Source organism: Hyla sarda, chromosome 2, assembly GCF_029499605.1.
Source record: "Hyla sarda isolate aHylSar1 chromosome 2, aHylSar1.hap1, whole genome shotgun sequence".
In the NCBI taxonomy this organism is placed as follows: Eukaryota; Metazoa; Chordata; class Amphibia; order Anura; family Hylidae; genus Hyla; species Hyla sarda.
The window spans coordinates 301,072,052-301,093,329 of record NC_079190.1 but is presented as its reverse complement, the minus strand read 5'-3'; the positions used below and the strand labels follow the sequence as shown (position 1 = coordinate 301,093,329).

Sequence of the window (21,278 nt, the reverse complement as noted above, 5' to 3'; positions counted from 1 at the left end):
ATTAATTAATAATTACATTTCTAAAAGTCCGTGAATATATATATATATATATATATATATATATATATATATATATATATTTAAATGGTGGGGGCCAGCGGTCTCCTCAAAAATACAAACAGCAGTGCAGCACTCCAGTAGTAGTAGTGGAAATAAAAAAAAAAGTGGTTTATTTCAACCCATGTCACAGCAGCATCATTTCAATTCTTCAATAGAAGCATTTTCAAGGCTTGAAAACGATTCTATTGAAGGATTGAAACGTTGCTGCTGTGACATGGTCACAGCAGGTGGCGGATCCTCTGGGCCTGTGTGGATGATGACATAAGCCGTGCCAGGGAGCGTAGTCTAAGGTACGCTGGTATTCTCCAGAGCCTGCCGCAAAGCGGGATGGTCTTGCTGCGGCAGGTGGCACCCAGGTCGCTACCCCCGGCACGACTCGTCCACACAGGTAGCTGGGAGGAGGCATGGCACAGAAGGAGATTGGCAGGATGTGGCAAGATGGCAGAAGGTAAGGCCAGGTAACACAGGTGCAGGGTAGGTAAGGTAGCAGGGAACGGGTACACGGTAAGTGGGACACAGGACTTTCACTATGGCACTAGGCAACCAAACATCCAGCAGGGAAATATGGGAGGAGCTGATATTTAACCTCTTAAGGACGTAAGGCGTACATGTCCTACGCCCGGTCCCAGCATTTAAAACGGGGTCACGCCGTGACCGTGCGTCATACCGGGTCGGTCCCGGCGGCTAATGATAGCCGGGACCCTGGGCTAATAGTGTGCGTCACCGATCATTGTGCCGCGCTATTAACCCTTTAGACCCTTTATTAACCCTTTCAATTTTGATCGCTGAGCCTAAAATGAAAGTGAAAGCTTCCCGGCAGCTCAGTCGGGCTGATCGGGACTATCGCGATAAAATCCCGATGTCCCAATCAGCTAGGACGCGAGCGGAGGTCCCCTTACCTTGCTCTGTCACATCCGATCGGCGTTTGATTGCTCCAAGCCTGAGATACAGGCTTGAGCAATCGACTGCCTATAACACTGACCCTTGCAAAGCTATGGCTTTGCAGGGATCTGTGTAAAAGATCAGTGTGTGCAGTGTTATAGCCCCCTATGGGAGCTATAACACTGCAAGAAAAAAGTTAAAAAAAAGTTATTAAAGGTCATTTAACCCCTTCCCTAATAAAAGTTTGAATCACCCTCCTTTTCCCATAAAAAAAAAAGTGTAAATAAAAATAAACATATGTGGTATCGCCGTGTGGGAAATGTCAGAATTATAAAAATATATTGTTAATTAAACCGCACATTCAATGGTGTACACGCAAAAAAATTCCAAAATCAGAAATAGTGTATTTTTGGTCACATTTTATATCATGAAAAAATAAATAAAAAGCGATCAAAAAGTCTGATCAATTTACAAAATGGCATTTTTCTTCAATTTTGTCGCACAATGAATTTTTTTCCATTTCGCCGTGGATTTTTTGGTAACATGACTAATGTCACTGCCAAGTAGAATTGGTGGCGCAAAAACATAAGCCATCATATGGAATTTTATGTGCAAAATTGAAAGCGATATGATTTTTAGAAGGTGATGAGAAAAAAATTTAAATGCAAAAATGGAAAAACCCTTCATCCTTAAGGGGTTAAGGACAGGGGATAGGTGTAGACACTTGATTAATAGAGCAATGGCCCTTTAAGTGAAAGAGATCCAGCATGTGCGCACCCTAGGGGGCGGGGGCACGCTTGTCGGAGAGGCGGAAGATGAGGAAGCTGAGTGACTGGCTGGGATTCGCATGTGGGCATGTCCCACAATGCAAATCCCAGCCCTGCCGGCAGCGGGGACATAAACAGAGAGCGCTCACGGCCGGCCTGAGTGCAGGTGTTACAATGGGTTGAAATAAACCACTTTTTAAAAAATGTTCACACTACTTTGGGGTGCTGCGCTGCTGTTGTATATGTGTGTATATATATATATATATATATATATATATATATATATATGTATGTGTGTGTATAAAATACACACATACATTTATAGAGAGGAGCAAGTTAAGAAGCTAACCTCATTGTGTAGTGCCTTGTACCTCTGCACTGGGCAATTATTGTTAGTACATGACACCGTTCTGCAGATAAATCTGTTTCACCATTACCAGCCAATTGACAAAGATAAAGAAATTAGAGGTGGCCTAGAGGAAGCATGCTTGTATATGGCTATGGCCTTTTCTCTGGGTTCCTCAAATCAATTTTCATTTTGTATTCCCAGATCATCTTCTTCTTGAAAGGTGACTTGTATATGATAGCTGTGTGTACAGAGCCTTAGAAAGACACACATAGTCTTCATTAAAGGAGTACTCTGATTTAAAAATGTATACCCCCCAAATGTCCCCCATGGCTGTACCTGTCTGGCCATGTACTTTTTACTCCAATCGGTCAAGCCTTTCTCCCGGTGTGGTGCTCGGTATTTCATGGCACTTCCTGGTTATGGTGGTGTGGAGGATGACGTAAAAATCGTCATCCCCCATGCTGCTTTGCTGCAAGTTCCTGTCCCTCCGTGCCTCCCTTCTCCGCAACCCCTCTCCTCCCTCCTGCTCTCCCCTCCCTAATAATGTCAATAGTAACGCCGCCCATGCCCCTAACCCCACCCCAATCATCTGTGTCTCCCTCCCCCTCCATTCCCTGGCTACAATATGAAGATAACTAACTTGCTACTAGAATATCCCTGGTAGTTACACCAGCGTAACTATCAGGGATATCATTGGACTACAGATGACCGATCCCGGGATGCGCAGTGCGCAGGCGCGTCTGGAACAGGAGCTTGCCCACTATGTAAAACTAACTAAGTATTTTTGAGAATATCCCTGGTAGTTACAACAGCGTAACTATCAGGGATATCATTGGCCTAAAGAGATCACATGTCCGGTCCCGGGAAAGGATTAGTGCGCAGGCGCTGATAGGCTAGGGGCATTGTGAGGTGTTTGTACAGCCCAGCGAATGACGGCTGTGCAAACGAAGATTGTATGAATATGCAAATGGTGGGAGTGATCGAGTCGTGGCTAGGGGGGCCGGCATAGAGCGGGGAGGATCCTGAACAAGGTGACATTTCGTTACCAAGATGGCTGCGGCCCGGGAACGAAATTCATAATTGTGACAGACAGCCTGTACTTCCGGATTTCGGAAAAGTCGGGGATGCGTGGAAGTAAGACAACTGAGGTAATTGAGGTTGTTATATAACTTATTGCTGGCTTTACAATGGGATAAGATAAGTTTGCTTCAGAGTACTCCTTTAACTCCAAACTATATTTTGTATGGTGCCTCCAAAATACACTGTATTACAGAGGTATTTATCCTTTAGAAGCAATGATTCTAGGGTAGAATAAGCTCCGTTATATGAAATTTGGTGGAGTACGTGACCCTTTTTCGGTGAGAATATCTCCAATGTGCTGTACGTTCCTCTGTTATGGTTCCTTACACTGTGCTATGGCTATGTAAAATCCAGTGATTGCACAAAGCTATTCTATGGCCAGACTCATGAGACGTAAGAGTCACACAGAGAAAAATTATCTTCCAGCACAAATCTGTATGCATTAGCAAATCTATAAAGATAATTGTCTCTGACTGCATATCCAGTGGCGAATTTACTGAAGCTGTGGATATTGTTCATATTGGTTTGCCGAAACTGACCCACTGTGTACTGCTAATCAGACCTTAACATATAAATATATAAACAGCACAGTACAATATGCTTATAAAAAGGCTTATAGGTTGTTTTATTACTGTATTTTAAGTTTTTTGGTAGACAGCTATGGATAGATAGATACATTTATAGATAGCCTAGAGATAAAGCCAGTAAACTGGACACCCTTTGGTGAAGCCTATTTTATGATCCCCCAAGAGAGCTGATAAAGACAGAATTTCACTGTGATTTCCAGGAAGCTAAAGCACAGGGCTTTTAACCCTTATGCCGTCACTAGGTACAAGTATTTGCAACATAGAGTGAAAAAAGGCTTTACATGTAGCAACCTAACTTTTGTATATTCTTACTTGTGTTCTTGGCATCAATGCTCAATATTGTACAAGTCAATTTTGTAGCAGAATTTATACAATAACAAAACGGTGCTGAATGAGTGACATTAATTTCTATTAGCGGCCATTGATCTTTAGGACAAGAAAAAGGCAATTTTACTCCTGAAAGTACAGGTCTGGGATTTGTCATTGTTAATAAACTCAATACAAATAAATTGAATACATTGCATTTTTTGTCACTTTCTTTAATGTCCCTAGCCAGTACCTATATTGTATTCATCTACTCCGCACTGTCAGCTCTTTCCTGCCTTAGAGTTGGCTCTGCTATTCCAGAGCTAAAAAATGAAAACCTTCTTCATTTAAACACATAATGCTATCGCAGCACCTTTATCTTGTCCTGAGTACTGTCAGAAGCAGATTGTAAGCTAAACTGCCTCTCTATGGCCAGCGACTGTAATCAGGGGCCACAGGGCAGAAACTGAAGCTGCCCATCCCTGCACACAAAGAGAAGAAATATTATCTGTAATGAGAGCCAGAGGGGAAAAGAGAAGGAGAAGATAGATAATGAAAAGGGAAAGCATTGGTAATAAAGGATCCAGGCAAAGGGGAGTGAAAGGGTGAGACTGAAATGCATATACCATGGAGCGGAATAAGAACAGAAGAACTAAAGGCACGCACGGAGCTAAAAAGTTGAAGAAGTTTGTCCCTTAATAAACAGTCACTTAAAGGGGTACTCCGGTGAAAAACGTTTTATTTTTATTTTTTTTAAATCAACTGGTGCCAGAAAGTTAAACAGATTTGTAAATTACTTCTATTAAAAAATTTTAATCCTTCCTGTACTTATTAGCTGCTGAATACCATAGTGGAAATTCTTTTCTGTTTGAAACACAGAGCTGTCTGCTGACATCAGGAGCTCAGTGCTCTCTGCTGACATCACGAGCACAGTGCTCTCTGCTGACATCACAAGCACAGTGCTCTCTGCTGACATCTCTGTCCATTTTAGGAACTGTCCAGAGTAAAAGGAAATCCCCATAGCAAACATATGCTATTCTGGGCAGTTCCTAAAATGAAATAAAAAAGCACAAACGGATGCGCTCCGTAGTGTTACACCAGAGTGTGATCGGTAACGCTAAATGTAAACTGCGCTTACCGCATGGAGTTGTACTACAGCCAAGTACAACAATGGAACAAGGTATTTCATCAAGGTATCTCTGCAGCTTCTTCCCGCTGGGGTAAAAACACGATAAGAGCAGACAATCTCCAGACATCAAGGCGGGATGGATAGGAGCGCTGAGACAAGGTAGAAGTTTTAAATGGTTTATTTCCCATCATGCAACGCGTTTCATGGTTACCCGCTTCCTCAGGCAAGATGCCTGAGGAAGCGGGTAACCGTGAAACGCGTTGCATGATGGGAAATAAACCATTTAAACTTCTACATTGTCTCAGCGCTCCTATCCATCCCGCCTTGCTGTCTGGAGATCGTCTGCTCTTATCGAGTTCCTAAAATGGACAGAGATGTCAGCAGAGAGCTCTGTGTTTCAAAAAGAAAAGAATTTCCGCTGTAGTATTAAGCAGCTAATAAGTAGAGATGAGCGAACTTACAGTAAATTTGATTCGTCACGAACTTGTCGGCTCGGCTGTTGATTACTTATCCTGCATAAATGAGTTCAGCTTTCAGGTACTCCGGTGGGCTGGAAAAGGTGGATACAGTCCTAGGAAAGAGTCTCCTAGGACTGTATCCACCTTTTCCAGCCCACCGGAGCACCTGAAAGCTGAACTAATTTATGCAGGATAAGTCATCAACTGCCGAGCCAAGAAGTTTGTGACGAATCGAATTTACTGTAAGTTCGCTCATCTCTACTAATAAGTACAGGAAGGATTAATATTTTTTAATAGAAGTAATTTACAAATCTGTTTAACTTTCTGGCACCAGTTGATTAAAAAAAAAAAAAAAAGTTTTTCACCGGAGTACCCCTTTAAATGCTGAGCTGAAAGGGTTGAACTACTTATTATTACAGTTGGGGTTGCACTTTATTTTTATTCCCATACATACCATTTATATAGAAACATATCTATTAGTTTTGCACTTAAAAATAAAAAAAAATAAAAAATAAGGAAAAAACTATAGAAATGGCTGAAGAAAAAAAAAATACTCAGTCTGAAGAATGTATACTGCTTGGTTCCAAATGTGAAATATTTGCTCCAAATTGTTCCTTCTATGGTAATGACGTAGAAGCGCTGTGAAGAGCGTGGAGGGTTGGATGAGTCACCTGCACACCTGGCTTATGTTGCTAAGCAACTTCATTGACATATTTGGGTAGCTGTTTTTGAATAATACTCCCTGATGAATAATTATAGTGGAAAACTCAAGTTCTTAAATGAGATACCCTTCAAATGGGTGGATCAGTGGTCAGTTGTGATATGCAGGAAATAATTTATTTTAGAGTACAAACATATGAAATACTTACAAATCCTTATTTTAGCCATTGCCTTATTTGGACAGATGTTGTCCATATGCCTTATTTGGCTCTCATAGACAGGGTCTCTCCCTGTGAAACTCCACATTTTTGTAAAGAGCAAGAATCGTGTACAAATACCAGTGCAATTTTTATTTTGCTGCTATTTTCTTATGTTTCCATAATACAGGGATTTTGCGGATCAATTGTCCACCTGATTTAAATAGTAAAGTGGGCCTGAGCTTTATTTCATAAGGGGACGGAATGCCAGGCTAAAGGTGTATGAACATCAAGCTGAAGGGGTGTGTATCAGGCTCCGGGGGTATAAATAGTAGGCTTGGGGGGCATCAGGCTCAGGAGGGAGTTAATGTATGATTGAATGGCATTAATATGGCTCGGGAGGTGTGAATCTGAGGCTGAGGGGTAGAGTACAAATGAGACGGAGGAGGTCGAAATCTGGTTCAGGGGTATGTGAATATGAGGGTAAATACCCCTGAGGGATTGAAATACTTCTTTGAAATAAAATTCATACCCACCTGACTATAAACACAGAGGAAAGTGAAGTCAACCAAATAAAAAAATAACTAATAAAAATCTTATATGGGGAAATGGGATTTATATACCGTATATACTCGAGTATAAGCCGACCCGAGTATAAGCCGAGACCCCTAATTTCAACCCAAAATCCCAGGAAAAGTTATTGACTCGAGTATAAGCCTAGGGTGGGAAATACCTCATCCCCCCTGTCATCATCCAGACCCGTCATTAACATCCTCATCATCCCCTTGTCATCATCCCACACATCCCCCCTTCATCATCCCCTTGTCATCATCCCACACATCCCCTTATCATCCCACACATCCCCCCTTCATCATCCCCTTGTCATCATCCCACACATCCCCCCTTCATCATCCCCTTGTCATCATCCCACACATCCCCTTATCCCACACATCCCCCCTTCATCATCCCCTTGTCATCATCCCACACATCCCCCCTTCATTATCCCCTTGTCATCATCCCACACATCCCCTTATCATCCCACACATCCCCCCTTCATCATCCCCTTGTAATCATCCCACACCCCCCCCCTTCATCATCCCCACCCCCCTTCATCATCCCCACACCCCCCCCCCCCCCTTCATCATCCTCTTCTCATCATTCGCCCTCAGTGGTCTTCAACCTGCGGACCTCCAGAGGTTTCAAAACTACAACTCCCAGCAAGCCCGGGCAGCCATCGGCTGTCCGGGCTTGCTGGGAGTTGTAGTTTTGAAACCTCCGGAGGTCCGCAGGTTGAAGACCACTGCGGCCTTCAACATGCGGACCTCCAGAGGTTTCAAAACTACAACTCCCAGCAAGCCCGGGCAGCCATCGGCTGTCCGGGCTTGCTGGGAGTTGTAGTTTTGAAACCTCCGGAGGTCCGCAGGTTGAAGACCACTGCGGCCTTCAACATGCGGACCTCCAGAGGTTTCAAAACTACAACTCCCAGCAAGCCCGGGCAGCCATCGGCTGTCCGGGCTTGCTGGGAGTTGTAGTTTTGAAACCTCCGGAGGTCCGCAGGTTGAAGACCACTGCGGCCTTCAACATGCGGACCTCCAGAGGTTTCAAAACTACAACTCCCAGCAAGCCCGGGCAGCCATCGGCTGTCCGGGCTTGCTGGGAGTTGTAGTTTTGAAACCTCCGGAGGTCCGCAGGTTGAAGACCACTGCGGCCTTCAACATCATCCAGCCCCCTCTCACCCCCTTTAGTTCTGAGTACTCACCTCCGCTCGGCGCTGGTCCGGTCCTGCAGGGCTGTCCGGTGAGGAGGTGGTCCGGGCTGCTATCTTCACCGGGGGCGCCTCTTCTCCGCGCTTCCGGCCCGGAATAGAGCCGTTGCCTTGACAGCGACGTATCTGCGTCGTTGTCAAGGCAACGTGACTATTCTGAGGCCGGGCCCGAAGCGCTTAGAAGAGGCCTCCCCGGTGAAGATAGCAGCCCGGACCACCTCCTCACCGGACCACCTCCTCACCGGACAGCCCTGCAGGACCGGACCAGCGCCGAGCGGAGGTGAGTACTCAGAACTAAAGGGGGTGAGAGGGGGCTGGATGATGTTGAAGGCCGCAGTGGTCTTCAACCTGCGGACCTCCGGAGGTTTCAAAACTACAACTCCCAGCAAGCCCGGACAGCCGATGGCTGCCCGGGCTTGCTGGGAGTTGTAGTTTTGAAACCTCTGGAGGTCCGCAGGTTGAAGACCACTGCGGGTGGGGGAGTTCACTCGAGTATAAGCCGAGGGGGGTGTTTTCAGCACGAAAAATCGTGCTGAAAAACTCGGCCTATACTCGAGTATATACGGTACTTCTTATTAGAAAAAAAGTGTGAAGTCTTATTTATGAAGATGACTCCCAACATTTAACCTGAAACTTGCAGTGCGGAATTACAAATGATTATCTCTTGCAGTTGTCATCTATTTACAGTGAATCAGATCTAGACCTACATTTAGATGTTTAAGTAAGACAAATCTAATAGAATCCCAGCAGTTATTAAAGCACATAAGTTAAAATCTCCTTTTCTGCTCATGAAGTGGCATGCATTTGACTCATCCTGTATGGCCAACTGGCCATACAGGATGAGTCAAATGCATGCCACTTCATGAGCAGAAAAGGAGATTTTAACTTATGTGCTTTAATAACTGCTGGGATTCTATTAGATTTGTCTTACTTAAACATCTAAATGTAGGTCTTTTATTTTGTCTCATAGATTTTTAAATGGTAAGTTACCATTTATTTCAGATATACAGGTACAAATGAAAAAAATATCATTAATATTAAACATGCAAGGGAAAGGCCAGCACAATAAAACACAGAGATCCACATTCAGATGAAGCTGAGGTATTTATTTGAAAATGTTCTGATGTCAAGAGCACTGGTGAATTATAACTTTTTAATGTATGTATATTTTATGTTATCTTTTCTTTCAGAATGTCTGATGCCTCATGACCAATAACTGCATGGCATCATGGCCTTGGCATCTTAAGTCATCAAAAAGATCACTGGACAATTCATCTGTGGAGTGGAGTTTGAAAGAGGAAGGACTTTTGTTGGTTTTCCAAAATCTTGCATTATGGATATGCCAAAGTTTACAGTAATCGTATGCACGTTGGTACTTCTAGGTTCATTGACTTGTTGGTCTAAACCAAAGGGTTCTCCACATATGAATTCTGTGAGGATAGATGGTGACCTCATTTTGGGAGGTCTTTTCCCTGTCCATGGAAGGGGAAGTGATGGCAGGGCATGTGGAGAACTCAAGAAAGAGAAGGGAATACATCGTCTAGAAGCAATGTTGTATGCCCTTGATCGTATCAATGCTGACCCTGACCTTCTGCCCAACATTACCTTAGGTGCAAGAATTCTGGATACGTGCTCTCGAGATACACATGCACTAGAGCAGTCTCTGAGCTTTGTACAGCCACTTATAGACAAGGATAGGGCAGAAGTTCGGTGTCTCAGTGGTGGAAACCCTATCATCGCTCAACCTGAGAGGGTGGTTGGAGTCATTGGAGCATCTTCTAGTTCTGTCTCCATCATGGTGGCCAATATATTAAGACTTTTCAAGGTGAGTAAACATTTCATTTTTGAACTATGATAAGAGAGAGTCTTTATTTACAAACAGTTTTTTTTAAATGATATTAAGTATCATTGAAGATGTTTCTCATAATATTTTATAATTGAAATTAAGTGATAAGAGTTTTAAAATTAACAATCTATTTAATATTATGTATGTTGAAGAGTTTCTGAAAGACGAAGAATAACAGCAGTCTCTCTGCTTTGTGTTCACATGTTAAGAGTACATATGTTAGAGTGCCAAAAAACAATCCTGCTTTGCCTTTTTATGTCCTGCACTTAACATAACATATTTCATCAGTTTTTCCTACAATGTTTCTTTAATATTCTTAGCTAAGAAGCATGGCAACAGAATGGTTAACATTTCCATTGGTCCAAAAGTCTGCCCAGTGAGATGTCACTCATTTTATCCTTAAAAACAAAACACTTGTGTGATGCCTGGTCATTGTGCTAGTGGATGTACAGATACTGGTAATCTGATTTAGTGCAGGCATCCAGTTAAGTCAACATTAACATAATAGTATTTTTACTTACACGTAGCTACTATAAATGACAATAGATGGGTAAAAGTTAGTTATTGTTACAAATGAAAAGCTTTATGGTCTTTTTGCCACCTTTTGACAGACAGTTCTATTTCATAGCACAGAGCACTGCTGATACTCAAACCAAAAATCCAAACTGGCTATAAATTTATATTAGGGCCTAACTGAGGTATACCTACTACAGCGATTCGTTCAGAAAATTGCCACTTTTGGTAGTTGTAGGGGACAGGGTGTTACTTGGTGCAGAAGCAGAACGTAATGCTCTTTTATGGGTAATATTTATACATCAGTTAAATCATCTGCAGTGAGCAGGCTTGGTATGCTTAGGAAACTCTAAGCAAAATAAAACCAGTTCAGTACATTTCCTGCAGACTCTAATGGGCTTAATAGGATTTTAATGGTGATCTTAATACTCTGAACACAGTAGGTGGGTGATCTTCCTACATCTCTCTTTTTCTGTTTCTCTTTCTTTCTGAGCTTTCCTAAACTGTTTCTTGCTTTCCATTGTTTATGATTCCTAATCTGTCTATTTTTGCATTATTTTAATATTGTTGTGTATCTCCAGTAATCTTTTTGTTCTTTTTCTGCGTTTGAAAATAAATCCTACAATCTACTGTTGTGCAATTCCCAATCCATATATTACATAACGCTTCTAGCATTCCGTCCCACCTCTTGTATTTCTGTCAGTGTTAACCATTTTTTTTTCTACCTGCTGATGTACCATGTTTGATGTAGTGCTTTCTTTCTCGTGCTTTCTCGACATCCTTCTTCTTTTCACTTCTCTCCTCTGCATCCATTTTCTTCTTTCTGGTTCTGTAGTCTCTGTTCTGAATTCCCCTGAAGTGCTGATAGAATTAGATTTTCTAGGGAAGCTCTTAAGGAGCAGTAATGCAGCATGAGAAGCCAATATTAAATAATTAATAGAGAGAAAAAAGACAGTGAAGAAAAGGCAGGCGAAAAAATGAGATAGGGACAGCGAATGACAGGTACATGGAACACACATACTACCATTTTTACAGATTAAATCATAGCTGCCATTTCATTTCCCATTGAAATTACATTTCAGGATATCCATGATTTGCATTGATGTTTTATTTTTTTTATTTTTTATTGTAACAATCTACAACCAAAAGTATCCTAACTCTGGCAATAAGGTGTCACTTTTAGATCCCAAAAGACCAGCTGCAGAGCTAATTGAAAAAAAGATAAATTGGCTCAGAGCATCTTTCTCTTTTTGGCAAATTGTAGCCCACACCTGTCATTCTCCCTGTCACGATGCCGGCTGGCAGGTAGTGGATCCTCTGTGCCAGAGAGGGATTGGCGTGGACCGTGCTAGTGGACCGGTTCTAAGCCACTACTGGTTTTCACCAGAGCCCGCCGCAAAGCGGGATGGTCTTGCTGCGGCGGTAGTGACCAGGTCGTATCCACTAGCAACGGCTCACCTCTCTGGCTGCTGAAGATAGGCGCGGTACAAGGGAGTAGGCAGAAGCAAGGTCGGACGTAGCAGAAGGTCGGGGCAGGCAGCAAGGATCGTAGTCAGGGGCAACGGCAGAAGGTCTGGAACACAGGCTTAGGAACACACAAGGAACGCTTTCTCTGGCACAATGGCAACAAGATCCGGCAAGGGAGTGCAGGGGAAGTGAGGTGATATAGGGAAGTGCACAGGTGAACACACTAATTGGAACCACTGCGCCAATCAGCGGCGCAGTGGCCCTTTAAATCGCAGAGACCCGGCGCGCGCGCGCCCTAGGGAGCGGGGCCGCGCGCGCCGGGACAGAACAGACGGGGAGCGAGTCAGGTACGGGAGCCGGGGTGCGCATCGCGAGCGGGCGCTACCCGCATCGCGAATCGCATCCCGGCTGGCAGCGGAATCGCAGCGCCCCGGGTCAGAGGATGTGACCGGAGCGCTGCAGCGGGGAGAGTGAAGCGAGCGCTCCGGGGAGGAGCGGGGACCCGGAGCGCTCGGCGTAACAGTACCCCCCCCCTTGGGTCTCCCCCTCTTCTTAGAGCCTGAGAACCTGAGGAGCAGACTTTTGTCTAGGATGTTGTCCTCAGGTTCCCAGGATCTCTCTTCAGGACCACAACCCTCCCAGTCCACCAAAAAAAAAGTTTTCCCTCTGACCTTCTTGGAAGCCAAGATTTCTCTGACAGAGAAGACGTCCGAGGAGCCGGAAACAGGAGTGGGAGGAACAGATTTGGGAGAAAAACGGTTGAGGATGAGTGGTTTGAGAAGAGAGACGTGAAAGGCATTAGGGATACGAAGAGAAGGAGGAAGAAGAAGTTTATAAGAGACAGGATTAATTTGACACAAAATTTTGAAAGGACCAAGATAGCGTGGTCCCAACTTGTAGCTAGGGACACGGAAGCGGACATATTTAGCGGAGAGCCATACCTTGTCTCCAGGGGAAAAAACGGGAGGAGCTCTTCTTTTCTTATCCGCGAACTTCTTCATGCGTGATGAAGCCTGTAAGAGAGAATTTTGGGTCTCTCTCCATATGATGGAAAGGTCACGAGAAATTTCATCCACAGCGGGCAGACCAGAGGGCAAGGGAGTAGGGAGGGGGGGAAGAGGGTGACGGCCGTACACCACGAAAAATGGGGATTTGGAGGAAGATTCAGAGACCCTGAAGTTATACGAGAATTCGGCCCATGGGAGGAGATCTGCCCAGTCATCCTGGCGGGAGGAAACAAAATGTCGCAAATAATCACCCAAGATCTGGTTAATTCTTTCTACTTGTCCATTGGACTGGGGATGATATGCAGAAGAAAAATTTAATTTAATCTTGAGTTGTTTACAGAGAGCCCTCCAGAATTTAGACACGAATTGGACGCCTCTATCCGAGACAATCTGCGTAGGCAACCCGTGAAGACGAAAAATGTGTACAAAAAATTGTTTAGCCAACTGAGGCGCAGAAGGAAGACCAGGAAGAGGGATGAAATGTGCCATTTTGGAGAATCGATCAACGACCACCCAAATAACAGTGTTGCCACGGGAAGGGGGTAAATCAGTAATAAAATCCATACCAATCAGAGACCAAGGCTGTTCGGGGACAGGCAGAGGATGAAGAAAACCAGCGGGCTTCTGGCGAGGAGTCTTATCCCGGGCACAGATAGTGCAGGCTCGCACAAAGTCCACAACATCCGTCTCCAGAGTCGGCCACCAATAGAAGCGGGAGATGAGTTGCACAGATTTCTTGATGCCCGCATGACCTGCGAGATGGGAGGAGTGACCCCATTTGAGGATTCCGAGGCGTTGGCGTGGAGAAACAAAGGTCTTTCCTGGAGGAGTCTGCCTGATGGAGGCAGGAGAAGTGGAGATCAGGCAGTCAGGTGGAATGATGTGTTGCGGAGAGAGTTCAACCTCTGAGGCATCCGAGGAACGAGAGAGAGCATCGGCCCTAATGTTCTTATCGGCAGGACGAAAGTGAATCTCAAAATTAAATCGGGCAAAGAACAGAGACCACCGGGCCTGGCGAGGATTCAGCCGCTGGGCAGACTGGAGGTAGGAGAGGTTCTTGTGGTCGGTGTAGATAATAACAGGAAAACTTGATCCCTCCAGCAGATGCCTCCATTCCTCAAGTGCTAATTTAATGGCTAGAAGCTCTCGATCCCCGATGGAGTAGTTCCTCTCCGCTGGAGAGAAGGTCCTAGAGAAAAAACCACAAGTGACAGCATGCCCGGAAGAATTTTTTTGTAGAAGAACAGCTCCAGCTCCCACTGAGGAGGCATCAACCTCCAATAGGAAGGGTTTGGAAGGGTCAGGTCTGGAGAGGACGGGAGCCGAAGAAAAGGCAGACTTGAGTCGTTTAAAGGCGTCTTCTGCTTGAGGAGGCCAGGACTTGGGATCAGCATTTTTTTTGGTTAAAGCCACGATAGGAGCCACAATGGTAGAAAAATGTGGAATAAATTGCCTGTAATAATTGGCGAACCCCAAAAAGCGTTGGATAGCACGGAGTCCGGAGGGGCGTGGCCAATCTAAGACGGCAGAGAGTTTGTCTGGATCCATCTGTAGTCCCTGGCCAGAGACCAAATATCCTAGAAAAGGAAGAGATTGGCATTCAAACAGACATTTCTCAATTTTGGCATAGAGTTGATTGTCACGAAGTCTCTGAAGAACCATACGGACATGCTGGCGGTGTTCTTCTAGATTGGCAGAAAAAATTAGGATATCGTCCAGATATACAACAACACAGGAGTATAACAGATCACGAAAAATTTCATTGACAAAGTCTTGGAAGACGGCAGGGGCGTTGCACAGGCCAAAGGGCATGACCAGATACTCAAAGTGTCCATCTCTGGTGTTAAATGCCGTTTTCCACTCATCCCCCTCTCTGATGCGGATGAGGTTATAGGCGCCTCTTAAGTCCAATTTAGTAAAGATGTGGGCACCTTGGAGGCGATCAAAGAGTTCAGAGATGAGGGGTAAGGGGTAGCGGTTCTTAACCGTGATTTTATTAAGACCGCGGTAGTCAATGCAAGGACGTAGGGAGCCATCTTTTTTGGACACAAAGAAAAATCCGGCTCCGGCAGGAGAGGAGGATTTACGGATAAAGCCCTTTTTTAGATTCTCCTGGACGTATTCAGACATGGCAAGAGTCTCTGGGGCAGAGAGAGGATAAATTCTGCCCCGGGGTGGAGTAGTGCCCGGGAGGAGGTCGATAGGACAATCATAAGGCCTGTGAGGAGGTAGAGTCTCAGCTTGTTTTTTGCAGAAAACATCCGCGAAGTCCATATAGGCCTTAGGGAGACCGGTTACTGGAGGAACCACAGAGTTACGGCAAGGGTTACTGGAAACCGGTTTTAGACAGTTTTTGGAACAAGAGGACCCCCAACTCTTGATCTCCCCAGTGGACCAATCCAGGGTTGGGGAATGAAGTTGAAGCCAGGGAAGTCCAAGGAGAATTTCCGAGGTGCAATTGGGGAGGACCAAAAGTTCAATCCTCTCGTGATGAGATCCGATGCTCATAAGAAGGGGCTCCGTGCGGAAACGTATGGTACAGTCCAATCTTTCATTATTTACACAATTGATGTAGAGGGGTCTGGCGAGACTGGTCACCGGGATGTTGAACCTGTTGACGAGAGAGGCCAAAATAAAATTTCCTGCAGATCCAGAGTCCAAGAAGGCCACAGTAGAGAAGGAGAAGGCAGAGGCAGACATCCGCACAGGCACAGTAAGACGTGGAGAAGCAGAGTAGACATCAAGGACTGTCTCACTTTTGTGCGGAGTCAGCGTACGTCTTTCCAGGCGGGGAGGACGGATAGGACAATCCCTCAGGAAGTGTTCGGTACTAGCGCAGTACAGGCAGAGGTTCTCCATACGGCGTCGTGTCCTCTCTTGAGGTGTCAGGCGAGACCGGTCGACCTGCATAGCCTCCACGGCGGGAGGCACAGGAACAGATTGCAGGGGACCAGAGGAGAGAGGAGCCGAGGAGAAGAAACGCCTCGTGCGAACAGAGTCCATATCTTGGCGGAGTTCCTGACGCCTTTCGGAAAAACGCATGTCAATGCGAGTGGCTAGGTGAATAAGTTCATGTAGATTAGCAGGAATTTCTCGTGCGGCCAGAACATCTTTAATGTTGCTGGATAGGCCTTTTTTGAAGGTCGCGCAGAGGGCCTCATTATTCCAGGACAATTCTGAAGCAAGAGTACGGAATTGTACGGCATACTCGCCAACGGAAGAATTACCCTGGACCAGGTTCAACAGGGCAGTCTCAGCAGAAGAGGCTCGGGCAGGTTCCTCAAAGACACTTCGGATTTCCGAGAAGAAGGAGTGTACAGAGGCAGTGACGGGGTCATTGCGGTCCCAGAGCGGTGTGGCCCATGACAGGGCTTTTCCGGACAGAAGGCTGACTACGAAAGCCACCTTAGACCTTTCAGTGGGAAACAGGTCCGACATCATCTCCAGATGCAGGGAACATTGGGAAAGAAAGCCACGGCAAAACTTAGAGTCCCCATCAAATTTATCCGGCAAGGATAGGCGTAGCCCAGGAGCGGCCACTCGCTGCGGAGGAGGTGCAGGAGCTGGCGGAGGAGATGACTGCTGAAGCTGTGGTAGTAACTGTTGTAGCATAACGGTCAGTTGAGACAGCTGTTGGCCTTGTTGCGCTATCTGTTGTGACTGCTGGGCGACCACCGTGGTGAGGTCAGCGACAACTGGCAGAGGAACTTCAGCGGGATCCATGGCCGGATCTACTGTCACGATGCCGGCTGGCAGGTAGTGGATCCTCTGTGCCAGAGAGGGATTGGCGTGGACCGTGCTAGTGGACCGGTTCTAAGCCACTACTGGTTTTCACCAGAGCCCGCCGCAAAGCGGGATGGTCTTGCTGCGGCGGTAGTGACCAGGTCGTATCCACTAGCAACGGCTCACCTCTCTGGCTGCTGAAGATAGGCGCGGTACAAGGGAGTAGGCAGAAGCAAGGTCGGACGTAGCAGAAGGTCGGGGCAGGCAGCAAGGATCGTAGTCAGGGGCAACGGCAGAAGGTCTGGAACACAGGCTTAGGAACACACAAGGAACGCTTTCTCTGGCACAATGGCAACAAGATCCGGCAAGGGAGTGCAGGGGAAGTGAGGTGATATAGGGAAGTGCACAGGTGAACACACTAATTGGAACCACTGCGCCAATCAGCGGCGCAGTGGCCCTTTAAATCGCAGAGACCCGGCGCGCGCGCGCCCTAGGGAGCGGGGCCGCGCGCGCCGGGACAGAACAGACGGGGAGCGAGTCAGGTACGGGAGCCGGGGTGCGCATCGCGAGCGGGCGCTACCCGCATCGCGAATCGCATCCCGGCTGGCAGCGGAATCGCAGCGCCCCGGGTCAGAGGATGTGACCGGAGCGCTGCAGCGGGGAGAGTGAAGCGAGCGCTCCGGGGAGGAGCGGGGACCCGGAGCGCTCGGCGTAACACTCCCTAAGAGCTCTGAAGTGCAACTTCTTGGAAAATTGTGAAAGATTTTTGTACAGACCTGGCTCTTGCAAATTAATAGAATTTGTATCAAAAGGAACAACATTAACACAAAAGGTAATACTTTATTCATCAGTGCTACAAAGAAGCAGGAACTAATTACTGAACAATCTGTTGAGGAAAAAGCTCAATAAATCGATAACACAACTACTGAGCTGACAAGCAGCCTGCAGTGATGTCATCATCTCAGAAAGTTGTGTATTTAAATTATTGTTCCATGAAGAGCTGTTTTTGGTCTGAAACTATGTTTAGATAGCTGGTACATGTCAAAGTAACATCTAAATGCACAGAAAGACCCAGAGTTCTGCAGCAGTACATTAACCATTAGATTCCTTACACCTGGCATCTTTCTACAGTGCTTTCAAGTGCCATCTCAACCCCAGTTACGCAAAGCATAGGCAGTCTGGCTGTCTATAGCATGTAAAAGAACACATGATTCAATAGATCAGCCCACCTCCTTCAAGAGCTTCATGGTCTAGTTCTTGTGCTCACTTGCCCATAGAAGGAGTTTTCTGCAGTGGACAGAGGTCAGCATGGGCACTCTAGATGGTCTGCAGCTATGCAGTCCCACACATAGCAAGCTGCAATCCTCTTCTATGGTCTCATTACTGAACACTAACTTGGGAGCAAATGTATCCTCTTTCATGGGCCCTGTAAGTCAACATAAAGGTCACAGCATTTCAGTTTGTCATTTGGGTTCATCTCCTGAAGAAAATGTGTTAATCTCCTGAAGAAATGCTCATCTAGATTTTAGCAAGGCTTGACACTGTCCCACATAAAAGACTGTAGTCTATGAGCTTGGACTTCCATACTGTTGAATGGATTTAGGCAGTGGCTGAGGGACAGACAACAGAGGGTTGTAGTTATTAGAGAATATTCAAGGTCTTGTGACCAGTGGGATACCTCAGGGATCCGTACTGGAACCCATACTGAGTTTTAACCAGGGTTCTCTGTCCTGTTTAATATATAGATTTTATCCTGCTTTGTTTTAGTATCTTTGTTGGGTTTTAGTATTCATGTATGTTCGTTCTGCATATGCTTTGTGTTGCCTTGGTCTGTATTCACACTGTGTGTTTTGTCAGTCCTTTTTTTACTTTGTTTGATCCTGCAACTCCGAGGATAGAATCCTGTTCTGTCTATCTAAGAGTGAGTGAGTCTTGTGCCTGTACCCGTGTTTGCTTGTATTTAGGATTTTTGTTTCCTCCTAGGCCAGTATCCTGATTACTGGGTTTAGAGTGCTAGCTGGCTAGGAGCCTATTTGGCTTTAGTATTGATGTCCCTCCATGCTTGGAGTGGGGTGTCTAGTGTGTTTCTTGTTTTGAGTCCAGTGTAAGCAGTGCTCTTGATTTCTTGACCCCTTTAGTGTTTTGACATTCAGTTAACGTGTTCATTCATTGCATCTCCTGGTTTTGTCTGCTGTAAACTTATCCTCATATCTAGTCTTGTTCATATTATCATATCTGCCATTAATCTTAATTCTGGTTTCTGAACTGTATGTTAGTATGCTATATCCTGCCTTGTTCATATTTATATATCTGTTTATTGGTTCTGTTATGTTTCTGACTTGTTTCATGACTTTGTACAGTTCTGTTTGTTTTGTTGACTTTGATGCCAATGCACTTTAGCGCAAGGAAGGCACCGGCTCCAAGTTGTCAATCTGTCATTTAGGTATTTATGCCCTGTTCATGGCATAAATAGCATAGTGTGCTCTGATCACACACCTTTTTACACTTTCTTGATATGCCTTCCCATTCTTGAGATATAAAGGGTTATAGTTTGTCTAACAATTCAGGGAATCAGTCAAATGGGCATGAACTAACTTTTAATAGTAGGGGTGAATATCAAGTGATGGGTGGGATTATACAGTCAGGGGACCCTAAGCTATTTAATTACAGTAAAATCTAAATTTTAGGCTAATTTATTTAACCCCTTTAGGACAAAGGGCATACAGGTACGCCCTTGCGTCCTGGTACTAAAGGACTGAGGGCATGCCTGTACACCCTGGTCCCGTTACTGAGGTTTGGAGCTTGCTCACGAGCTGAGCATGCTTCATACCCAGTGGGTCCCGGTTGATTTGAGCAGCCAGGACCCATAGTTAATGCCAGGCATCGCTGATTGGGACAATGTCCAGCATTAACCCTTTAGACACCACAATCAAAGTTGATTGTGGTGTCTAAAATGCAGGGTTAACGGTGCTGGTTAACTCAGAGCAGCTCAGTGGGACATCCACGTCAAAAACGGCGGTTCCGACCAGCTGAGTGGATGGCAGGAGGGCCCTTACCTGCAGAGTAGAGATCTCATAACACTGATCAGGGCTATAGCATAGCATTGAACAGTGTATGCAATCGTGAGATTGCAGGTTATAGACCTCTATGGGGTTAAAAAAAAGTGTCAACATTTTTTTTAAAGTGAATTAACCCCTTCCCAATAAATGTTTGAATCCCCCTTTTCCTATTTTTTAAATAAAATAATGTAATTTAAAAAAACATAGTCATATGTGGTACCGCCGCATGCATAAATGTCTGAACTATTAAAATATAAGGTTAGTTTAACCACATGGTTGATGGCGTATATGTAAAAAAGTCACCAAAGTCCAAAACTGCTGATTTTTTATCACTTCATATACCATAAAAAAAATTATAAAGAGCAATCATAAAGTCCCATCTAAACAAAAAGTGTACCGATAAAAACTACAGATCATGGCACAAAAAATTAGCCCTATATGGCCCTGTATGCAGAAAAATAAAAAAGTTATAGGTGTCAGAAGATGACAATTTTAAACATACTGTTACAAAAATAGTCCTACATGCTAATTGGAAAGCGTTAGGAGCATACAGACAGAACTTCACCAGCCACTTCTAGAAATCCAAGAATTTACACCAAAAAGGGTTGAATACAGGCACGGAGTAAATGATGTACAAAAGTTCCATTACGCAAAAATGATTCCTTGGGTATTCTTCTTGTGGGGGTGAGGTAGCTTTGAGTCTTGAGGCCGGCAAGGGTGCGTTGTTATACCTTGTTTTGCTTGCCTAGCCTTGTATTACAAACGACTCTTCTTATATACTCTTAACTTACTCCTGATTGGATACTTAACAAGTCTTTAAATGTATAGATTCTATTTAGGTTTATGTTGTAATAAGTTAACATACAGATATGGTCTTAAGTTGTTTCTCCCTAGCCAGTGACTAACTATAGAATATAGCTGACACAACTAAGATATATATTTGTAGCACTACACATGGTTATATGTCAGCCATCCTGTCTTTCACTGACCTTGCTATATACTTAATAATTAGATCTCATATCAATGATTACACATGGCCTTGTGTTAGGGGTAAGTAAGCTTGTTAAATGTGTTAATATGGTTTTACACATACAAATTTTGGTGCATGTAGTTATCATTTTTTAAAGTAGTAAAATAAAATAAAACCCACATAAATTGGGTATCCTTGTAACCATATGGACCTACAGAATAAAGATAAGGTGTCAGTTATACTGAAAAGTACATTGCGTAGAAATGGAAGCCCAAAAAGTTACAATGTTTTTGGTTTTGCCGTAGATTTTGTTATGAAATGATTGATTTCATTACAAAGTACAATTAGTGATGCAAAAAACAAACCCTTTGTCAGAGACCGACCAGGGGACAGGGAGAGTGAGCCCTAAACTGACCCTAAAACATCTCTCCCTGCCTACTTGCTGTTACGCTG

General features: G+C 44.8%; 1 protein-coding gene across 3 annotated transcripts in view; it reads left to right on the top strand.

The window, feature by feature from the left end:
- The window catches only part of GRM4 (glutamate metabotropic receptor 4), a 195,526-nt gene that overhangs the window by 18,959 nt on the left and 155,289 nt on the right, over positions 1-21,278 (top strand). For 2 of the 3 annotated variants that reach the window (XM_056557575.1, XM_056557577.1), the window contains exon 2: positions 9,431-10,065. The exons of the other annotated variant lie outside the window; for it this stretch is intronic. In XM_056557575.1, the coding sequence (XP_056413550.1) occupies positions 9,574-10,065 (492 nt within the window). In that variant the 5' untranslated portion in view covers positions 9,431-9,573. The remainder of the gene's footprint in view (positions 1-9,430; positions 10,066-21,278) is intronic. 3 annotated transcript variants of the gene reach the window in all.